The sequence below is a fragment of the Corvus moneduloides genome, chromosome 7 (genome assembly GCF_009650955.1).
Source record: "Corvus moneduloides isolate bCorMon1 chromosome 7, bCorMon1.pri, whole genome shotgun sequence".
Classification (NCBI taxonomy): domain Eukaryota; kingdom Metazoa; phylum Chordata; class Aves; order Passeriformes; family Corvidae; genus Corvus; species Corvus moneduloides.
In genome coordinates this window covers 39,457,281-39,475,817 of record NC_045482.1, presented here as the reverse complement: position 1 = coordinate 39,475,817, position 18,537 = coordinate 39,457,281, and the positions used below count along the sequence as shown (strand labels likewise).

Below are 18,537 nucleotides of genomic sequence, written 5' to 3'. Positions count from 1 at the left end.
GGCTTTTAGTAAGTCACCATATGTAGGTAAAGACTGTTAAAACAAATATTTATGGAATTGTGATATATTTGTGATTTTATGAATGTTTTCACTGCTGTGGATTCTGATGCCATAAACAGTGAGTTGTTGTGTCACTAATTGAATGTGGCCTGATATGAGTCAGGGGAAGGCTATAAAGCCCATTTAGAATGTCATGCAGGAACATACAGTCTGCCTCACACAGTACAACTGGCAGTAACGTACTATGCGTAGTGGTGCATTGAAGTGTCTTTGTATGATATCTTTGAAACACAAGCCAGTCTTGCTGTTGACTCACAAAAAGAGGTTTTATTGTGGTGGTTGATTTAGTAAAAGTTTTGTTGTGATGACTTTTTTTCCTAGAGAGCTTTACATAAAGTACTTAGAATAAATTATCGGAAGTGCCATAATTACAGTGACATTCTGCAAAATTCGCAATATTTAGCAGCTAACTTGACTTTCATGATTTGTACAGTATTTCAGACAAGTAAAGTGGATCTCATTAATTATATGGGCACTTGTATGTGAGTTTAAAAATCTCAGTGTGTAAAACATCACAGCAGTAGTAGACCGTGTGTTGGAAGGCCTGTGACCAGACCTTGTTTCCAGAGCAGGGAGCATCACTGGGAGCCTCTGGTGTCCATAGTTTGTCTATAGGGAGCTGCATCCATTCCTGTGGGTACCTCACTTCCTTCTCACCTGAGGTTTGGTCAGTGTGCTTGCTTGTTTTGTGGGTTTTTTTTGTCACACCACTGGTTTTAAACCCACTCCTCCCTCCCTGGTTCTGTGGCCTCTGCGGAAGGTGTAGAACCCACAGGTACAGCTTGGCCTGCTGAGTCACCTCTGAGCTAGCACCCATGCTCTGCATTTACCTTCTGAGCATGACCTCTTTGGAGAACGCATTTTGTATTTGTGATGTGCTGGACTGCGTGTTCTGAGAGACTCTGATGTACTTCTCTTCATCAGCTGCAAGATTTCTGGCATCAGAGCACTCATTGACGCAAGAACCAGTGGCAGACTGACAATATTATGATATGATACAATGAAATATTGCTGAAAGGCAAGAGCACAATATTATGGGACTCTAGTTCTATAGTTTGCGGTCATAAAGTTGTTATAAATTTCACTTGGCCATTGAAAAAGACTGAAGCATATTTTGACCCAACTTCTTTTTCGCTGTGTTAGAGGTAATACCTGAAATAATGAAGCAGCACATGGGAGTGTAGAAGTTAAACTGGAATTTTAAGATGAGTTTGTCTAGTGTTTAGATGACTTCAAAACATACTTAATTGTATTCACACATCCTAGCTAACACTGATAGGATACTGTATCCATGACACTATCCTGTGAAGGGAATTACTCATTTGTACCTGTTTAAGAAAGGGGTTTTTCTTCTGCATTAGGGTACGTTTCAGTGAAGATTTTGAGCATAGAATAGGTAGGTGATTGACTGTAAAGAAATTTTAACTTGATGTATTTGAAAATGATTTGATTGCTGTTTCCTTTAGCAAACCTTTATCTTTTTTTAGTGTTTCTATTTTTATTAAACATTAGCAATTTTTTTTCCCAAAAAGACAACAATTTCTTGCGTAAAGCCTCACATACTTCCCTTCTTTGTTCCTTTTTACTGACAGCTTACTTTCTGTTTTCACTGAGTTCAGTTGCATTAAGGATTATTATTCACCATGGGAAATTCTTGGAAAATAGCTGGAGTTCTGGGCAAACCATTGAGAGGAACTACATAAATCACTACACCTGGAAAATTTTAAAAATCAGGTTTTTTTCCTAGTTTTACTTACTGATTTTTCTGTTTTACAAATTTGAGAGATTAAAAAACAGTCATGAAAGTTTATAAGTATTGACGGACAAAATAACTCCAATGGAACAAATATCTCACTTATACTTGAGGTTAAAAAGAATATGGATCTGTAACTGGTACGGACTTTTTTAGTCACAGAACACATTAGATATACAGTGTAATTATTGCTGATCCTGTCTAATGACTGTTTTGGGGATTATCTCTTTTGGAGTTAGCCATCTGTTGTGGTTAGAGTAATTAACTAAATATAATTAAGGGTTGACTTAGTTTGAAATCAAAACTATGTATGTCTCTAGGAAAAGAATATAATTTCTTACATTCAGAATAATTCGGAAATACCAATATTCCAGTTCTTTATTAAAGACATTAAACAAGCAGCTAAATTAAAGGCTGAAAAAGCACCCTCTCAAAAACACTTCCCAGACCCCTGGAAACTGAAATAAAAGGAGCAGGGTGGGGGTGGGAAAGAGAGGGGAACCTTAAAAGGGCAGCTTATTACTGTTCTCCCAGTTCTTATTTGATCAAACAGATGGCTTATGTTGGTTAAAAGCTTGCAAGTGTAGCTAAATTTACTTTTCTGTTTTAAAAATGTATTGATTTGCTAAGGATATATTCTTATTTATGATTCAAACATGGATTGCTTGTAGGTGGTTCTTAACTATGCTTATTTATAAAATACGTTAGATGCTCACATCTGAGGAACTCTGGGCTTGTCAATCTGACTTTGATGCCAAGGTAGGTCATAGAGCAGATCATCTTGAGTGCGGTCACACGGCACATACAGGACAGCCAGGGGATGGGGCATAGCCAGAATGGGTTTAGGAAGAGCAGGTCCTGCTTGAGCAACCTGATCTCCTGCTATGGCAAGGTGAACCCACTCAGCAGATGAGGGGAAGGCTCTGGATGTGTCTGCCTGGAGTCCAGCAGAGCCTTTGATACTGTCTCCCACACCATTCTCCCGGAGCAAGAGGCAGCCCATGGCTTGGACAGGTGCACTCTTTGCTGGGTTCAGAACTGGCTGCGTGGCCAGGCCCAGAGGGTGTGGTGGTGAATGGAATTCCTTCCAGCTAGGGTTGGCCACCAGTGGTGTCCCCAGGGCTCAGTATTGGGGCCAGTCCTGTTCAATATCTTTATCAGTGATTGGGATGAGGGGATTGAGTGCACCCTCAGTAAATTTGCGGATGACACCAAGTTGGGCGGGATTGTTGATCTGCTTGCGGGTAGGAAGGTTAGGAAGGCTGTGCAGAGGGCTCTGGACAGGCTGGATTGATGGGCCAAGGACAAGTAAATGAGGTTCAATAACGGGAAGTGCTGGGTCCTGCATTTGGATGACAACAACCCCCTGCAGTGCTCCAGGCTGGGGACAGAGCGGCTGGAAAGATGGAAAAGGCCATGGGGGTGCTGGTGAAAGTGGCTGTACGTGAGCCTGGGTGTGCCCAGGTGGGCAAGAGGGCCAAGGGCACCTGGCTTGTATCAGCCCTAGTGTGGCAGCAGGACCAGGGCAATGACATGTAGCTGGCACTGCTGAGGCAACTGGGGTGCTGTGCCCAGTTCTGGGTCCATCAGGAAGAGGAGGACGGACACTGAGGGGCTGGAGCAAGTCCAGAGACTGGAACAGAGCTGGAGAAGGGGCTGGAGCAGCAGGAGCAGCTGAGGGAGGGCTCAGCCTGGAGAAAAGGAGGTTCCTGGGGACCTTCTCCCTGTTTCCTACTCCCTGATGGGAGGGGAGGGAGTCAGGCTCTGCTCCCAGGGAACAGGGACAGGACAAGAGGGAATGGCCTCAAGCTGTGCCAGGGGAGGGTCAGGTTGGACATCAGAGGAATTTCTTCATGGAAAGGGTGGTCAGGCATTGGCAGGGGCTGCCAGGGGAGGTGGTGGAGTCCCCATCCCTGGAGGTGTTCCAGGAACGACTGGACATGGCACTCAGTGCTCTGGGCTCGATGACAAGGTGGGGATCGGGCACAGGTTGGACTTGATGATTTTGAAGGTCTTTTCCACATATGTAGGTTGGATTTCATGATTCTGTGGTAAAGACTTATTTTAGTGTTTTGTTATTACACACACAGCTTCTTTTTATTACAGTTTCTTTTTCTTTAGAAATTTGAGAGTTTTTGTGAGGGAACATAAAATATGAAATTTTAATCCTGAGTTTCGAATGGAGTGTGTTAAAGTTTAGAAGTACCTTTTCTTTTACAAGGAAATACTGTAATAATACCATTTTGATTTGTTTCTGACTTCCCTTATGCTCTCTGTAAATATAGTGACTTCGCTGTAGCCATAATGAAAACAATGAATGCCAAAATACAACAAATTTTTATTTGTACAAGGAATACTTGTTGGCCTCAAGTAAGTTCAGTCATTCATAGTGACTAAAAAAGTACTTCATTGTAATAATTTGTGTCTATCGATGTCTGTATACTAAAGATAGTAAATCTTTTTACTGTGTGTTTGTGAATGCTGTGGACTTAAGCCTGTAGATGCAAACTAAAACCATAATCTCTTATGAATGGGATTTTTATTAATTATTATCCTTCAGAGTAGTTGTAAAATATAGTGGACATATATATGTAATAAACACTGTATACAGTATTCTCCACTGATTAGCACATTAGATTGATTATAGTCACAGATTGCTAAAAATGAATGAGGTATTCTTTAACTGTGGATGGAAAATGTTTAGCTGGCGTATGTATTCAAGAGTCCTGAACGAAAAAATTAAAATGTTGAGTAATATTTTTCCTTCATAAATTTTCTGAAGGAAGTAGCTTTGTTATTTCTACTATTGTTCTGAAGGAAAAGGTCATACCCCCTATATTCAGTATAGTAGTAGAAACTGTTTTTATTGCCGTATCAGTGTAAGTAGCTGATTTTTCTGTGGTTTTTTCTGTATTTGTATTTGTATTTTTTTGTATTTGCTGTAGCTTTTTAAATTTCATTTTTACTGGCTGAGGCAAACCAAGGATCTACTTTCTGGAGAAGCAGATAACAGGTTTTATGCTGTCTTTCCAAGTGTGCATTTGGGAAGTAACTGTTTAATACAACTTTGGATCAGAAGTGCTGTTTAACATACCAGTTTTCTAAATTGTCTAAAATAGCATTTGGAAAAGTGGGTCTTTCTTGTGTACTTGGCATTCTGCTTTACAAGTACTGGGAGTGAGATTTTATAACAGTGGTTTGATTTAGGTTCAGTACTTATCCCCCTCAGATTTCAGGAGTAAATCTGAGAAAGCGTGTTGCCTCTGTCCATGAGAGAGACTTCACAACAGGAATGGGTTTCTTAGAAGTTTCCCTGTTAGGAGTTCAATGTGCTTAGTCTCATGGCATTTTTAATAGTACAGGGACTTTGAAATTTTCCTCACCTTACCTATACTGTGATCCTGACTCACTATCAACTGCTGCTCTGGCAGATTGAGTCAGACAGTCTGTTGATGCTGCTTACCACTCTGCAAAGACATCGTCTTGGCTGCATTTCTGAAGTATTTGAGAAACTACTTCACAGAAACACAGAATATGCTGAGTTGGAAGGGACCCACAAAGATCACTGAGTCTAACTCAGTGATCAGACCATCCCCAAGAGCCACACCGTGTGCCTGAGAGTATTGTCCAAACTTCTTCTAGTGTTTTTAATAATATTACTGTTTTCCTTAAAATACATATGCTTGTTCAGTGAAGTAAGACTGGTGAGTTTTGATTTAGACCATTCATGGCACGTATAAAAATGTCTTATTTTGTATGAAAAGCTCTCCCGGAAATAACACCGACAACAACAAAAAGCCCCTAGCAACTTAACAGGAGTTCTTGTATTTATACTATCTCACCATAATTGCTGGGTCTTTCCTTAAATTAAGAGTCTAGATACGGATGTTTTGGCATGCACCACAGGTTCTTTAAAGTTGTCTGTCAGGGAGCAACAAAGAGCAGGGTTGCTCTGCAAGGAGGGATAAGCTGGTAGTTGAGGGTTATGCAGGCAGGGCTTTTCCCAACTCCGGCACAGTCCCGTGCAGTCTGAACAGTGCTGGTCACAGCGTTAGACAAAATAGTGGAATCTGTCAGGCCCAGCGTCCATCTGGTTGTCTGATCAGAAGTAGCAGAAGATGGGAGCTGATGCCATCCTAGAGGGAAGCTAGAACATGGAATGTAGCCAAGAGGCAGGGGCACAGGCGGGCTGCAAGAGCAATGGGCTGGTTCTGGCAAGGGCTGAAGGCTCCAGCCTGAGCTGAAATGGAGCTCCTGACCACAGGGTGTGGTAGAGGTGTTCAAGTTGAAATGTAGTGAACTCTGAACAGCAGTACCATATTCCCATAGTGCTGCAGCTCTGCTGAGTTCTCTGATGAATGGGTGCTGTTAATGGGATGTACCTCACATGTGAAGGTCTCATAGGAACCTCTTGAGAATTTAGGGCAGATCCTGAGACACAGTCAGCACAGACAGTCCCGTAGTCCCTTGCAATTTCCTTTGCTGCCATAGAAGACAGACATTTATTTTCTCTCTTCCAGATATGGAGTCTGGAGAGCGGTTAACGTCATCATCAGTCTCTTCTACTGCAGCTGCTTCCACTCCAGCATCTTCGACACCGTCGGTAGCTTCAGAAGTATCGAAAGGTGGCCTTTCCACTGGAGCTGCAACGCTGAGCTCCACAATCAACACATGTGGTAAAAATGACTCAATTCTATATAGCAATGTAATTTTAGTGTTTGTCAGCACTTGTAATTACTACTACAAGTCAAATGTAATAAGGTTGCATAGATACATCCAGGAAAAATATTTGAGGGTTTTTGTATTTGTCAAGTGACATTCATTTGCTGTGAATACATTTTACATAGTACTTACTTGTTGAAGGAATGAAATTAATTAAGAATTGCCTGTTTAAAATGTGGGAAAAAAAATTCAGTTTGCAAGGCTGCCTTGAAAGCGAGGATCAAATAAAGGGTTCATCTAGCAAACTCTGTGCCACTTTCAGATTAAGTTGTAATAATCAGCGTCTTGAACGTACATCATGTTCTCAGCATTTAAGCCCAGCCCATACTGTAGTTTTACATTTGGAGAAATATTTTTTTCCAATAGAGCTTGAAACTGAAAAGATGAATTTCACAACGTCACAGTCTTGGATAATCTTGACTAGAGTGAAATACTTTACCTTGAATCAGAAACATAAATGGAAGATTTCTCCATGCAAGAATCTAATTTTTGTGAATGAAACTCCTATTTCAGCTGAATGGTGCATATGGCATCCACAGAACAAGAAATGGTAAACTCTTCCCTGCTATTTCTCACTTAACTTTAGGAAAACAGATCTTTTTTTGGAGAACATTGTTTCTGTTAGCCTGTAAATAGGAAGTTTTTTTATCTTAAATCCATGGTAATCCCCTGTTTTCGGAACAAACTCTGTTCTTGCAGCAGAGTGAGCAAAAGTATATTCTCCAAACTGAAAAACTTTACAGCCCTGATAATACATAATGAGTAGATTCCAAGTCTGTGACTTCGTCCTGCATTTGTTTGTTTGCAGCTGCTGCAAGAAGCTGAAACGAGAATGTCTGCAGACCTAGAGTTATGTCTCTATTTATTTTAATTTCTCTAAAATCAGCCAGAAAATTCTAAACTAAAACTCTTCTGGAGTAAATAACAAAGCATTTCATTTTTCAGTACCCCACTAAAAATTAATCTCCAAAAGAATTTTTTGTCTATGTTCATTAGTCCATGCCACTTGAAATGGTTTTCAGTGGTGGTTCCCAGAATGTAGTAGGAGTTAATTTCTGTATGGCTATTAACTTGAGGATTTCTGTGACCCATTTACCTCTCCTTGCTGCTTTTGCTGTGTACATATTACATCATGTAATTCTGTGTCTCCTGTTAACTGTAACTCCTGTTAAATGTTCTGTGCATTTATAGGCTATATATTTGGTCTACCAAAATACAGTAAGACTGAAGTAGATGAATAATATAATAAAGATACTAAACTGTCAATTTTGTTCTTCATTAGAAAACACAGGTAGTTCTTTACTAAAGGCCTTTTAAAAATTCTATTCTCATCTTTTATTTAAAAAAAAAGTTTCATTTCTGTCTGATAGCTAATAGTTAAAAAGACTGAGAGTAATTACCAGTATTCATGTTTTTTGATGGTCAGATCATTTGCCTGGTTGCATCTGATGTTAAGGAACGTACATATTTTTTCAAGGACACTTTGTCTTCCCAAAACCAAGCTGAAGTGTAGTTTACTATCACTACTGTCCCATCAGTTTTATTTATGAGTATGTCTGTTTCTCTGCTGATGACAGTGCACTGTGGTTACTGCTGTATCCACTCTGAAAAGGTGTACACTGTCCTAGAGAAATTCCACGGAAGTGTTTTTGGTGTTAGCCAGCTGAAGACTCTTCTCCTTTGAATGACCTCTGGCGTGTCCTGAATTTACAAGATACTCTGTAGCCAAGATAGACTAGTATACTAGCCAGTTCTGAACTGAGATGTTCTTCACTCCTGAGATATTTAAAAAAACCCAACAATGTCTGTCAAACAGATAATTGAATTATCTTCAAATTTAAAAATGCATTTTCCTAGTATCTAATAAAATAATTTTTGAAGAATGAGCAATTATTCTTACTAAGAGAAGGTAATGCATCTTAATGCATGCCTGAGATTAGAGAGAGTCCTTTTTATTCCAATTAATCTCTTCATTTTCTTTGCAGCAATCAATAGTCTATTAAATAGTCTCCACAATAAACTTGATTGCGTACTCTGTCAGGTGCCCACACCCACAATACATAGCAAGTTAGGACTGGGAATCTTTATGCTTTTCCAGGAAGATTAAACTACAAGTAAATTATTTTGGCATATTCCCAGGTCAAAATGACAAAGCCCCTGTATGAAACCATTATGGAATATATCACATACTGTTAGTTTAATTGGTTAATATGGCAGTAGTTCCTGAATAATTAAAGCATTCTAATCAAGTAAACAGGTATTTTATTTGCTTTCTTCTTATTCACCCATTGCTGAAAATAAGAAGGTGCATTGGAAAAGTCAATTGCCTCTGGAAAGAGGTTTACATTCACCCTCATGAGAATGTTAGCAACTTACATGAATATAAATCCATAGCTTTTTCTCTAAATAAAACCATAATTCAGTGTTTTGTCTTTTCGGAGGGCAATAATATTAGCGTGTGAAACCATTTTAAGCTGAACAACAGAGTTGTGTTGTTTTGATGTTATCAGATCTGGAAAGTTCTTTAATTTTCAAAAAAAAGAAAGTTCATTAACTTTTTATTAAATAACAAAACACAACAAACAAAACCCTACCAATTTTTTTTTTCTCAAACCAGAAGCTATTTTTGTCAAAACAAAAATCTTTTAGTCTTTTTGGAGCTCCCTATTTCTCCTTAAACGAGATCCAGAACAATTTTGAAATTGTGTATGTAAATGCACAAAGTGACAGGATTTTTAAAATTGAAAAATCTGTAATTCTGCATTTGGTGTTCTGATTTACAGTAGCAAAGATTTTTTTTGAAATGCTGGCTATTTTTTGGGGCCTCAGTATTTATATAAAAATGACACTGTGGCTTCCCAAATAAATGTTGGAAAGATCAGGTTTAATGCCTAAAACGTAAAACTGTATGAATAGTTTCCTTTTTTTGGTAAGTCTGTTACATAGTCCTTGGTTTGTCAAATTTTTCATCTTAGGCTTGTAGATAGTTGTTGACTTCTGGAGATTTTAAATATTCTAGATGCTGAGTGACAATAGCAAAATTGAAATGGATGTATAAAAACAAAGTGGTGATTCCACTTTGTGGAATGTACAATGAAATGCTGAGGGAGAATGGGATGGTAGTATTAAAAGAGATGCAGATGCTTTGATTAAGTATATGAACAATAGTACAGTACAATTAATTGCCAACTCTGATAATAACGGAGTGCCCATGTTGTTATACAATCTAGATCAGTTTCTCGAGTTTTGGAAATCAGTGTTAAGATTTGCATTACATCTTAATTTTAATCTCTTTTTATACCTATCATTAAGAAACAGTCTTTAAGCTCATTCTTTAAACATGATACCAACTCTGTTTAGATTTCCTGCTTCAAATTATTACCTGATTTCTTTCTCAGTGTTTGGACTGCACAGTGCAAACTAGTCCAGGCACTAGCTAAACTATTTTTTAAAGACAAAAGTGTGATAATAAGCCAGAAATAGAACTAAAAAAAACCCCAAAACAACCCACCATCTATTTTTCAAGGTTATTGAAGAATGTAAAAGCAAGAATATGGAGGAAAAAAGGGGAGTGGGATATTTTATTAAGCATAACTTGAGTACTTTCATGTTTCAAAATTCTGTTTCCTTCAGTATGTCTTACAGGAATTACACAGATGAGTGAATAATTTTGAGTATTGTTTGGATAAGGAAATTTTACCTTTATTTTTAAGGAATAGACTTAGTAGAAACAACATTGAAGGAGAGACAGTTTCAAGTGCATTGATTTTGGATATTAGACATTACAGGAAACTGTTGTATTTGAGCACCTAAATATTTTTATTTCAAAGACTATCAAACGCCTGGTAGTTCTTGCATTAAAGGAAGCCTCATTCAGAGTTATTATGAGGTTGATACTTTTTAAAATACAGCTTGGTAGGTCTGTGCTCTGTGTATGTTCATTATATTCTTACTCTTCAGATTTAATCATATGTTTGTGCCTCAATTACGTATCAACTTTCTCAGCAATCCCTTTTTAAAATTTGAATTTTAAAAAAAAATTGCCTTTTGACAATCCCTTTTTAAAATTTCTTTTCTCTTTTTTTAAAATAAAATTATTCTAAGTCTAGGTTTTTTTAACCTATGATTTATGAAGGAAAGTTAAAGAATGCGTCCATGTTCAGAGCATGTTCAGAGTTATTAAAATGCCTTTTTTTCAAGTGCTTGAATGAAATAGGCAGTGCTTTTCATTTAAATGAACAGATGATTTTGATGTTTCTCTGTTAATATGAGGACTTTTGTTTTTCCAACCAATGATAGGAATGGGTGATGTTCGTTATGTGTTTATAAACCATTTCCAGCCGTTTCCATGCTTTCCAGCTTTTTGTACTGAAAGACCAGTATTAGGAAATCCCACATGTAAGTAGTTTGGAATCACACGTGCAAGAAATTAGGAAGACCTGCTGGTGTTGGGAGGCATGTAGAAGGCAAACTTTGCTACCACTGTAATGATTAAAGGACAACAGAGAAAGGAGGAAAATATATTGTAATTTCTGTCACCCCAAGCGGTTCTCAGATTTGGTGTGTAAGGTGAATGCCCTTAAATGCCATGTTATGTTTGTATTTCTGCTGGTTGGCACATTGATGCTTTGTGTTTTAAAGTATTATTTAAGTATTTATTCCTTTCTAGCTCTTTTGAAAAGCTTGTATTTTACCATGAAGTTCATTAATATTAAGAAAGGCACTCATAGTTATCATTCTTTGTTACTAAGAGACCAGCATTGTTGAAATGTATGTTGCCCTTTGGAATAATGCTTTCAATCATTTATCTGTGCAGTGGTTAATAGAATTTCAAAAACTGTGCTCAAAAATATTTAACCTATTTGAAAGTAAGCCAAGAATGTTAAGGAGTGAGATTTAATATGAAATTTAGCTATGTGGAGCATGTTTAAGGTAAGTTAGTAACTTGAAGAGCGAACACTAAAATAGGAAAATTAAGGGAATACTAGAATTAATTGCTAAGCAGACTGTTAGTATTTTCATCAGATAAGAAAGAGGGGAAATGTCATTACAGTTAAGTTTATTATTACAAGACTTCTACCATTTTTTGTCTGTGTTTTATTTCTTCCATGTGTTTAAATGCATATTTAAAAATGGATGGCTTCTCTTTTCTAGGTATGTTAGGTAATGGCTTCGATAACACACTTAGTATGTCTTTTTTCAAGGCCATAATACTGTGTATATAGTGTACAGTTACCTACTCTTTCTATATGATGAAGAAAGTTGATGAACAATCTCAAAAGTTCTTTCAGCTTAGAATGTCTTCAAGTTATTATGAAACCTTGCAGTGCAGTGTTGCTCATCAGCATCATTAAGAATCACCACTGTGGTCTGTGAGAGAGAGGCATTGTGGAAGAAAATACACAAATTGGGTTTGAGTTGGTTATGGTTGTTTTTTGGGTCTTTTTTGTGATAATTTACAAAGTGATGTTAAAGACATTTGAACTAAGTTCAGCAAATATCAAACCTGGAACATGATGCTTTTAAACTCATGTCAGAAGTTTAGAGAAATACTCTGCCCATCACCTGCAGTAGTTAGCATTGATGATGTGCAAATCCCTTCTTGTCTTGGAGGAAGGAGAAAAAGGTACCTGACGCAGAATTCTGAAATCAGTAAGAGGAATTTCCCTGCACTGTGTATGTAATATTCCCATTATGTTGCCCTGTAGTTGCTAATAAATGAAAAATCCTAGTGAATGCCCTTGTGTTCCTAACACCTAATAGGATGAGTTATTGCAGTCAAGAACTTGTTCCAGAATTATTCCTTATATATGCAGACACAGTAATAGTGTTTAAAACCTGTAGAGGGAGAAGTAGGATTAACAGACAAGTTAATGGTTTCTGTGTAGAAGTCCCACCAGAAGCCTGGTCAGTGTGCAGAGGCCTTTGCTGATAATGTGAGTCTCCTGGAAAACAGGGAATGCTTGGTCTTTCTCATACTGTCCTTTTTGATGTGATGCTCTTTATATTAAAGCATGGCACAAATGAATTTAATGTTCTTTGATGTCAGTCTTTTCCTGCTTTTTCTCTCCATTAGGGACTACATTGTTCTTCTGGTTATGGATGCTTTTACAGTCTCAGAATTCAATGATTTGTTACTGATCCTTGCGTTCAGGCTATCTCTAAAGCTGAAGTTTAGCTCTGAAATGCCTATGAGATTTCTTCTACGATTACAGAATTACTGGTCCTTTGATTTTTGTCTCTCATCTTTGCTATTTATAAATTCTTACCTTATCCTACCATAGGAATACCTGCTGGCTTGCTGTACTGTGCCTGCTCTCTTCCGTGCTGCCCTTCCCCAACCTTACATGTGTGTAGTGGCTCAAATAACTTCTTTATTTACTTTTTTCTGGTCACTTCCCCTGTTTATTTTCCTTTTCAAATATTTTCCTTTCTGTATTAGATTCAGTCTCCTTATTGTTTAAGGTAAGCACAGCTCCAGCTATGCTTACATTTTACCTATAATTTTTGCAGTCTGGTTCATCTAGCTGTGTTGTTTCTTTTTCCCCACTTGTCATGGTTCAGGAATGGTACTCTCCAATTTAGTGCTCCCACTGAGACCATACTGCCACTCACTTCTCCCCTACCCCTCACCACCCTCACAGAGGGCTGGAGAGGAGAATTGAAGGCGCAAAAGGCAGAAGTCACAGGTCGAGATAAGAACAATTTACTGGAAACAGAGATGAGATAAGAAAACAAATATTAACAGCAGCAATACTGACAGAGGGTAGAAGAACAAACTATTCAAACAGACACCCTTCCCTCCCCGCCCCCCTGCCCATGATAGACAGTTCCTGACCTCTGCCACAGTGTGCCAACTGGGAAGAGAGCCCTTCTCCCTGGAAGAGAGTCCCTTTCCCCTGCCAGTGGTGTGAGATTTATTTGAATAACCTCTGGGTCCTGGCCATGCCCCCTCCCAACTACTGCAAAAATTAACCCTGTCCTGGCTGGAACCAGGACACCTCTTCATCGTGTCTCATCTTTATCTTGTCTGCCAACCTCCCAGTCTGAGAGATAGCATTGAGGGATAGGGGATACACATCATAAAGTCACCCCAAGACACTGATATTGAAGTTAGAAGCAGGGTCACCAGTTGAAACTAGGGCATTTGAATAGAGTTGTTACAGGATATAAAATAGAGGCTGCTTTTTTTGTGATGGAGTGTCAAACTCAAGGATAGAAACATCTTGCAGTGGCTGTAGAGTTACCATTGGGTAACTAGCAATTCCTCTATGTAATAGGTCTTTTCATGCGGAACAGCTTCAGATGTGGTTTTGTGGTGGAGGCCTTGGAGTATTCAAAGACTGAGATTGTAGAGGTGACCGAAAGCTATTGTGTTACTTCGTAGTTCTGATGTAAGAAGACTGCTGAGATAATAATAAATGTTAAAGGGTGATCTGTGAATCCTGATTCAGTTTTTAAGACTAGCAGTTTCATTTTGGGGTGATCAGTGTCACATCGCTTTCTATTAAATATTTATTTTCAGAGTGCATTTAAATAAAACTGCATTGCAATCTTTATCAGAATGGCTTTAATGACTTAAGACCAGAGTTGCTGCAGGAAATGTGTGTCGTGCAGAAGTTTCTAAACCTTTTGTTCTTACTTCTAGATTTAGTAAATCTGCTCTGGATTATGCACAGCAATATGCTTACTGAAATACCTAAATATAGTATTAGAACAACTGAAGTTTGTTTTTATTTCCTTTGCGGTTCAGAATGGTGGCGAACAGCAGACACGCACTCTCGTCCTGGGGCAGCTTTTTTCCCACCACTCTTGGGAATTCCCACACTATTTGCTCCTCCTGCACAGAATCATGATTCTGCTTCATTCCACTCAAGAGCTACAGGAAAAAGTAGTCGGAGCAATACAGAAAAAGGTAATGGCTGAAGTTGTTTGGAAATAATCATATTGAACTTCTGCGCGTGCAGAAAGATGTGGAATTTGAGCTTTACTTTTGTCATTCTTCCCATTCTGAAACAGTTCTATAAAAAATAGTTTTGTTAGGTAAGGATGATACATACCAAGTATGTGTTTGGCCTTTAAATCATGTGTGCTCTGTATGTTTAAACTAAAATAACTGCAAATCAGAGTGACACTTCGATGACAAATTTTAGTATATGTGGCGAGTAACCTGTAAGTAGTCTAGTATCTTGTCTATGGAATGTTAGTGTGACTGGGGCATCTCAAAGGAAATATCAGTTACTTCAGATTTATTTTAAATGTCACTTTGTAAATCTGTTGTCTTTAGGTGTAAATGGATCACTGAATGGCAACAGTACTACTGCAGTGTCAGCTCTCAGCGCATCCGTGCTCTCCACTAGTGTTGCAACATCGGCAGGACCAGTGAAAACTGTAACCTCAGGAGCAGGAGGACGCAGATACAACCAGGAGCAAAGCAAAGTTCAGCTTTTGGACACCAGGGCTGATAAAATCAAAGATAAGGTAATTACACAAAAAGAAATGGAAGATTTGGACAAAAAAATTGACATGATAAGGATTCTGCACATGGGAGCATTTTAAAGTGTTTTTCTGAGTACAGAATGTTTGGGGTTCTTCTGATTTATTAGAGCAAGATCTGTACACTTGTTTCTGTAGGGATTTTTTGTGTGCATTGGCTTTTGGAATTTTTGTAATTGTTTGGGGTTTCTTTGATATACTTATGAACTAAAAGTTACTATTAGTACTAATTTCACTAGTTAATAAGTTAATAGTTGCATCCAACACCTTGTTTTATTTAATTTATCTAATTTTTAAAAATATATATATTTAACACCAAAATTTGATATTATTATGTGACAGTGTGCATATATATATATATATATACACACTGGTATTACAGTTACAACATTCTAGATTATTTCTGTGAATTTAATTATGTTTTCATGTATCTTATGAAAACAAAATGAAATTTTTAGATGTTAAAAGAAAAATGCTTTTCTGGAAGTAATTTCCTATTTATTAGAAGAAAGAACTACTATTAACTGCTTTGTTTCAGCAATAATCTTAGCCATCTAATATGAAAGACATAAGTAGTCTCAGTGAGTTAGTAAACCTTATATACTGACCTAAGCACTCTAAGAACTCTGCTACTCTTGGAATCAAAACTATTGAAGCAAAACACAGAAAATGGTATACTGGGTAGGTGGTTACTGTCAGAGTAGAAGCTAAAGAGAGTAATTCTCTACTGACAGCCATCTAGGCTAAAATATATTTTTTTCTTTATATCTATTTATATTTTTGTTCTGTGAGTGAATTGGGTCTCTTTTTCTTTCTGTTACTGAACTACATTCAGCTACCAAATCTGAATGTTCTTAGGTGAGAGGTTGGCATTTTCAAGGGACAGCTGGTGCTTGATGTATCTGCAGAAAAGCAGGAGTTAACACTGAAATGGTTACTTGTAATTGTGCAGTGAAATACAATGTTTAGTATACGGACAGTAAGGAAATTATTAAGAAAGAATATTTTTCCTCAAAACATTCCTCATGGGTTCAACAGTTGACAGCTTTTGAAAGTACTAAGCTAGTTAAAGGTATTCGGGAAGCCTTTGACTTTCTTCAGGCTTAAATACCAAAAATGGCTCTTTCCAAAATTCTGCTTTTATCCTGGGTATCTAAGTGCGAAATTTAGCTTTCTTTCTGTGGTGCAGAGGTAAAGGCTTTTCCACATGGTGTTTCTGTATTTCTAACTATTACTTCATTTAGGCAGAATACCAAATAAATTTCTCTTTTAATATCTCTAAATGCCTTCCCAAAAGGTACTTTTTGGCTCTTTGCTTTATTCAGAAAATTGAGCTGGTTAAGCTAGTAACCTGCTAGTTTGAATATCCCTGAAAAATTTTACCTCTTTTTGCCTGTTGGGGTTTTTTTCTCCCTCCCCCAGTTTCTGTCAGGATGTTTATCAGCATTGTTATCTTTTTCCTTTGTGTTAACATTTGTCTTTAGATATAAATTTGGTACTGTTGATAGGTTTTTTGATGTGGGCACTGATTTCAAACTCCAGGTTCACTTGACTAAATACTGAGTTGCTGTAAAAGCATGGATTTGATGTACAAGTACCTTTCTTAAGAATGTTGTGTTCTGTATCTTAACTTTTAAGTCCTCTGTCTCATGCAGATAAATTTCGGGTTATTTGTTTCCTAAGTTCCTGTAGTAAATTTTTTAATACTGAAATGAAGTTTGTTTTTCCTAATCTTACTTGATATGCTGATGTTCATAACTTCCTTTCCTTTGAAACTTTTTTTGAGGTAATTGGTATTTGTCAATGTAATTATTTGAACAACCTTTTGTATCAAAACATGGAAATTACTCTAAATGAGAACTCCCAACATGAGGATGATAATTCCCTCCCTCCCCCCATATTTCAGTATGTTAAAATGAAGCCACAGTAGGAACTGAAGTCTGAGGAATAAGTATATGGGCAGATAGGAGTATTTTGTGCTGGGCTTTGTACAAGTGATGTTATGTTTTTAAATTTCAAAGTGTAACACTTGCCTCTTCTTAAAAGCATGTCTTATTTTAAAACATTTTAATATACTTTTCTAAAAGTTGTTTTCTTTAGGGTTTTGGTTTTTTAGTGTTCATCTTCTGATTTCTTCAGTCATCTCCTTAGTTGTAATTTCTTTTTGAGGATGGTATCTAAAAAAATTGTTAAAATATTTGTTTATTTTTAGGAAAAAAAGAAAAAGGCAAAGCTGGTATCAAACTGTTTTTACAGTTGATGAAAATCTAAAGAGCTACTTTTGGTGCAGTGTTTTCTTTCTGGTTGAATTCTAGTCCTGTTGTCCTACCATTTTAGGGAATCCTGAAGTGCAGAGTGCAGTCTGATGGTAACTCGTATGCTATGATTTTTTTTGCCTGTAGTGTTGGAAAAACTTCTGAGTTGATAGAAGCATCTGATCCTCAGAGCTGTAGTCCTGAGTTGTCATCTGGTTTCTTTTGTCTGGAGTGTGTAGTTGATCATTCAAAGGGCTTACATAACAATGATAAACCAAAACCTGTTCAAAGGCTGGTCTTCAAAACTGTACCAAATATTTGTATCACGTTATGTCTGTTGAGCATAACAGTGTTGAAGATAGATGTCCTTGTGCTAATTTGGTACACTGTCAGTGGCTTACTTCTTACATACAAAAGGTAACCTTTCAGAGAAAGTTATGTTTAGAAGTAGAGTATTTTTAAGGCGCTCTCTCTCATGTTCCTGTCTGCCTTGTTATTTCAAATTGCTGCAGCATTATTTTGCCCTCCAGTCACCTCGTTTGCTGTGCATCTGTCTTCCTTGGGACTAGTTTTAACCTTACAGTCCCCTCAGTGGCTTTACATGCCCTGTTTAGATGGTACATAACTCTTGTTGTTGCTGCTTGATATCCGTAATCTTGGTTTCACATGTTTCTCTACCTCCCAACATAATTCTGCAAACTCCTTTTAATGATTCAATATACTTCAGTGCAGTAATATGTACTTTCACGTCTCTTTTACACGGTCTCTATCATAGCACTTGAGTCCACATCCTTCAGATGGGTTTGTAAATATGCATTTGGTTTACTTAGCTCCCCAAAAACCTAACTTTCTTCATCCACTGCACATTAAAAATGTAGTCTTGGACTGTCAGCATTTTAGGGTTCCTGCAATTTTTGACACCTTTCCTTTTTTCCTACATTCTTGTTTGTTGCTTCTTTTGTTTTCTCATTCTGGTCTGCAAATGTGTGCTTTACAAAAATTTCAATATAATATAGTTGTCAGAGTATTTCAGCAGATTTTGGTCCATTTTTCAGAAGCAAATCCCAGAAGAAATTTGATGAGCATACTCTTCTGTTCTCAAAACTGTACGTTGCTGTAGAGCTCATACTGTGAAATTGAAGGTTAAGAAATGTAGTTAAATGAATGTGCCACTGAAACTTTGATAAACTTAATATTTGTTGTTCTTTCTGTGCTAATTTGCAGTACAAGCTTTGGGTATGAATTTTTTTG

General features: G+C 37.4%; 1 protein-coding gene across 19 annotated transcripts in view; it reads left to right on the top strand.

Moving 5' to 3' along the window:
• Nucleotides 1-18,537, top strand: part of BAZ2B (bromodomain adjacent to zinc finger domain 2B) — a 122,541-nt gene that overhangs the window by 51,439 nt on the left and 52,565 nt on the right. For all 19 annotated transcript variants that reach the window (XM_032115443.1, XM_032115442.1, XM_032115441.1 and 16 more), the window contains 3 exons: nt 6,334-6,489; nt 14,289-14,450; nt 14,823-15,016. In XM_032115443.1, coding sequence (XP_031971334.1) covers nt 6,336-6,489; nt 14,289-14,450; nt 14,823-15,016 — 510 coding nt within the window. In that variant the 5' untranslated portion in view covers nt 6,334-6,335. The remainder of the gene's footprint in view (nt 1-6,333; nt 6,490-14,288; nt 14,451-14,822; nt 15,017-18,537) is intronic.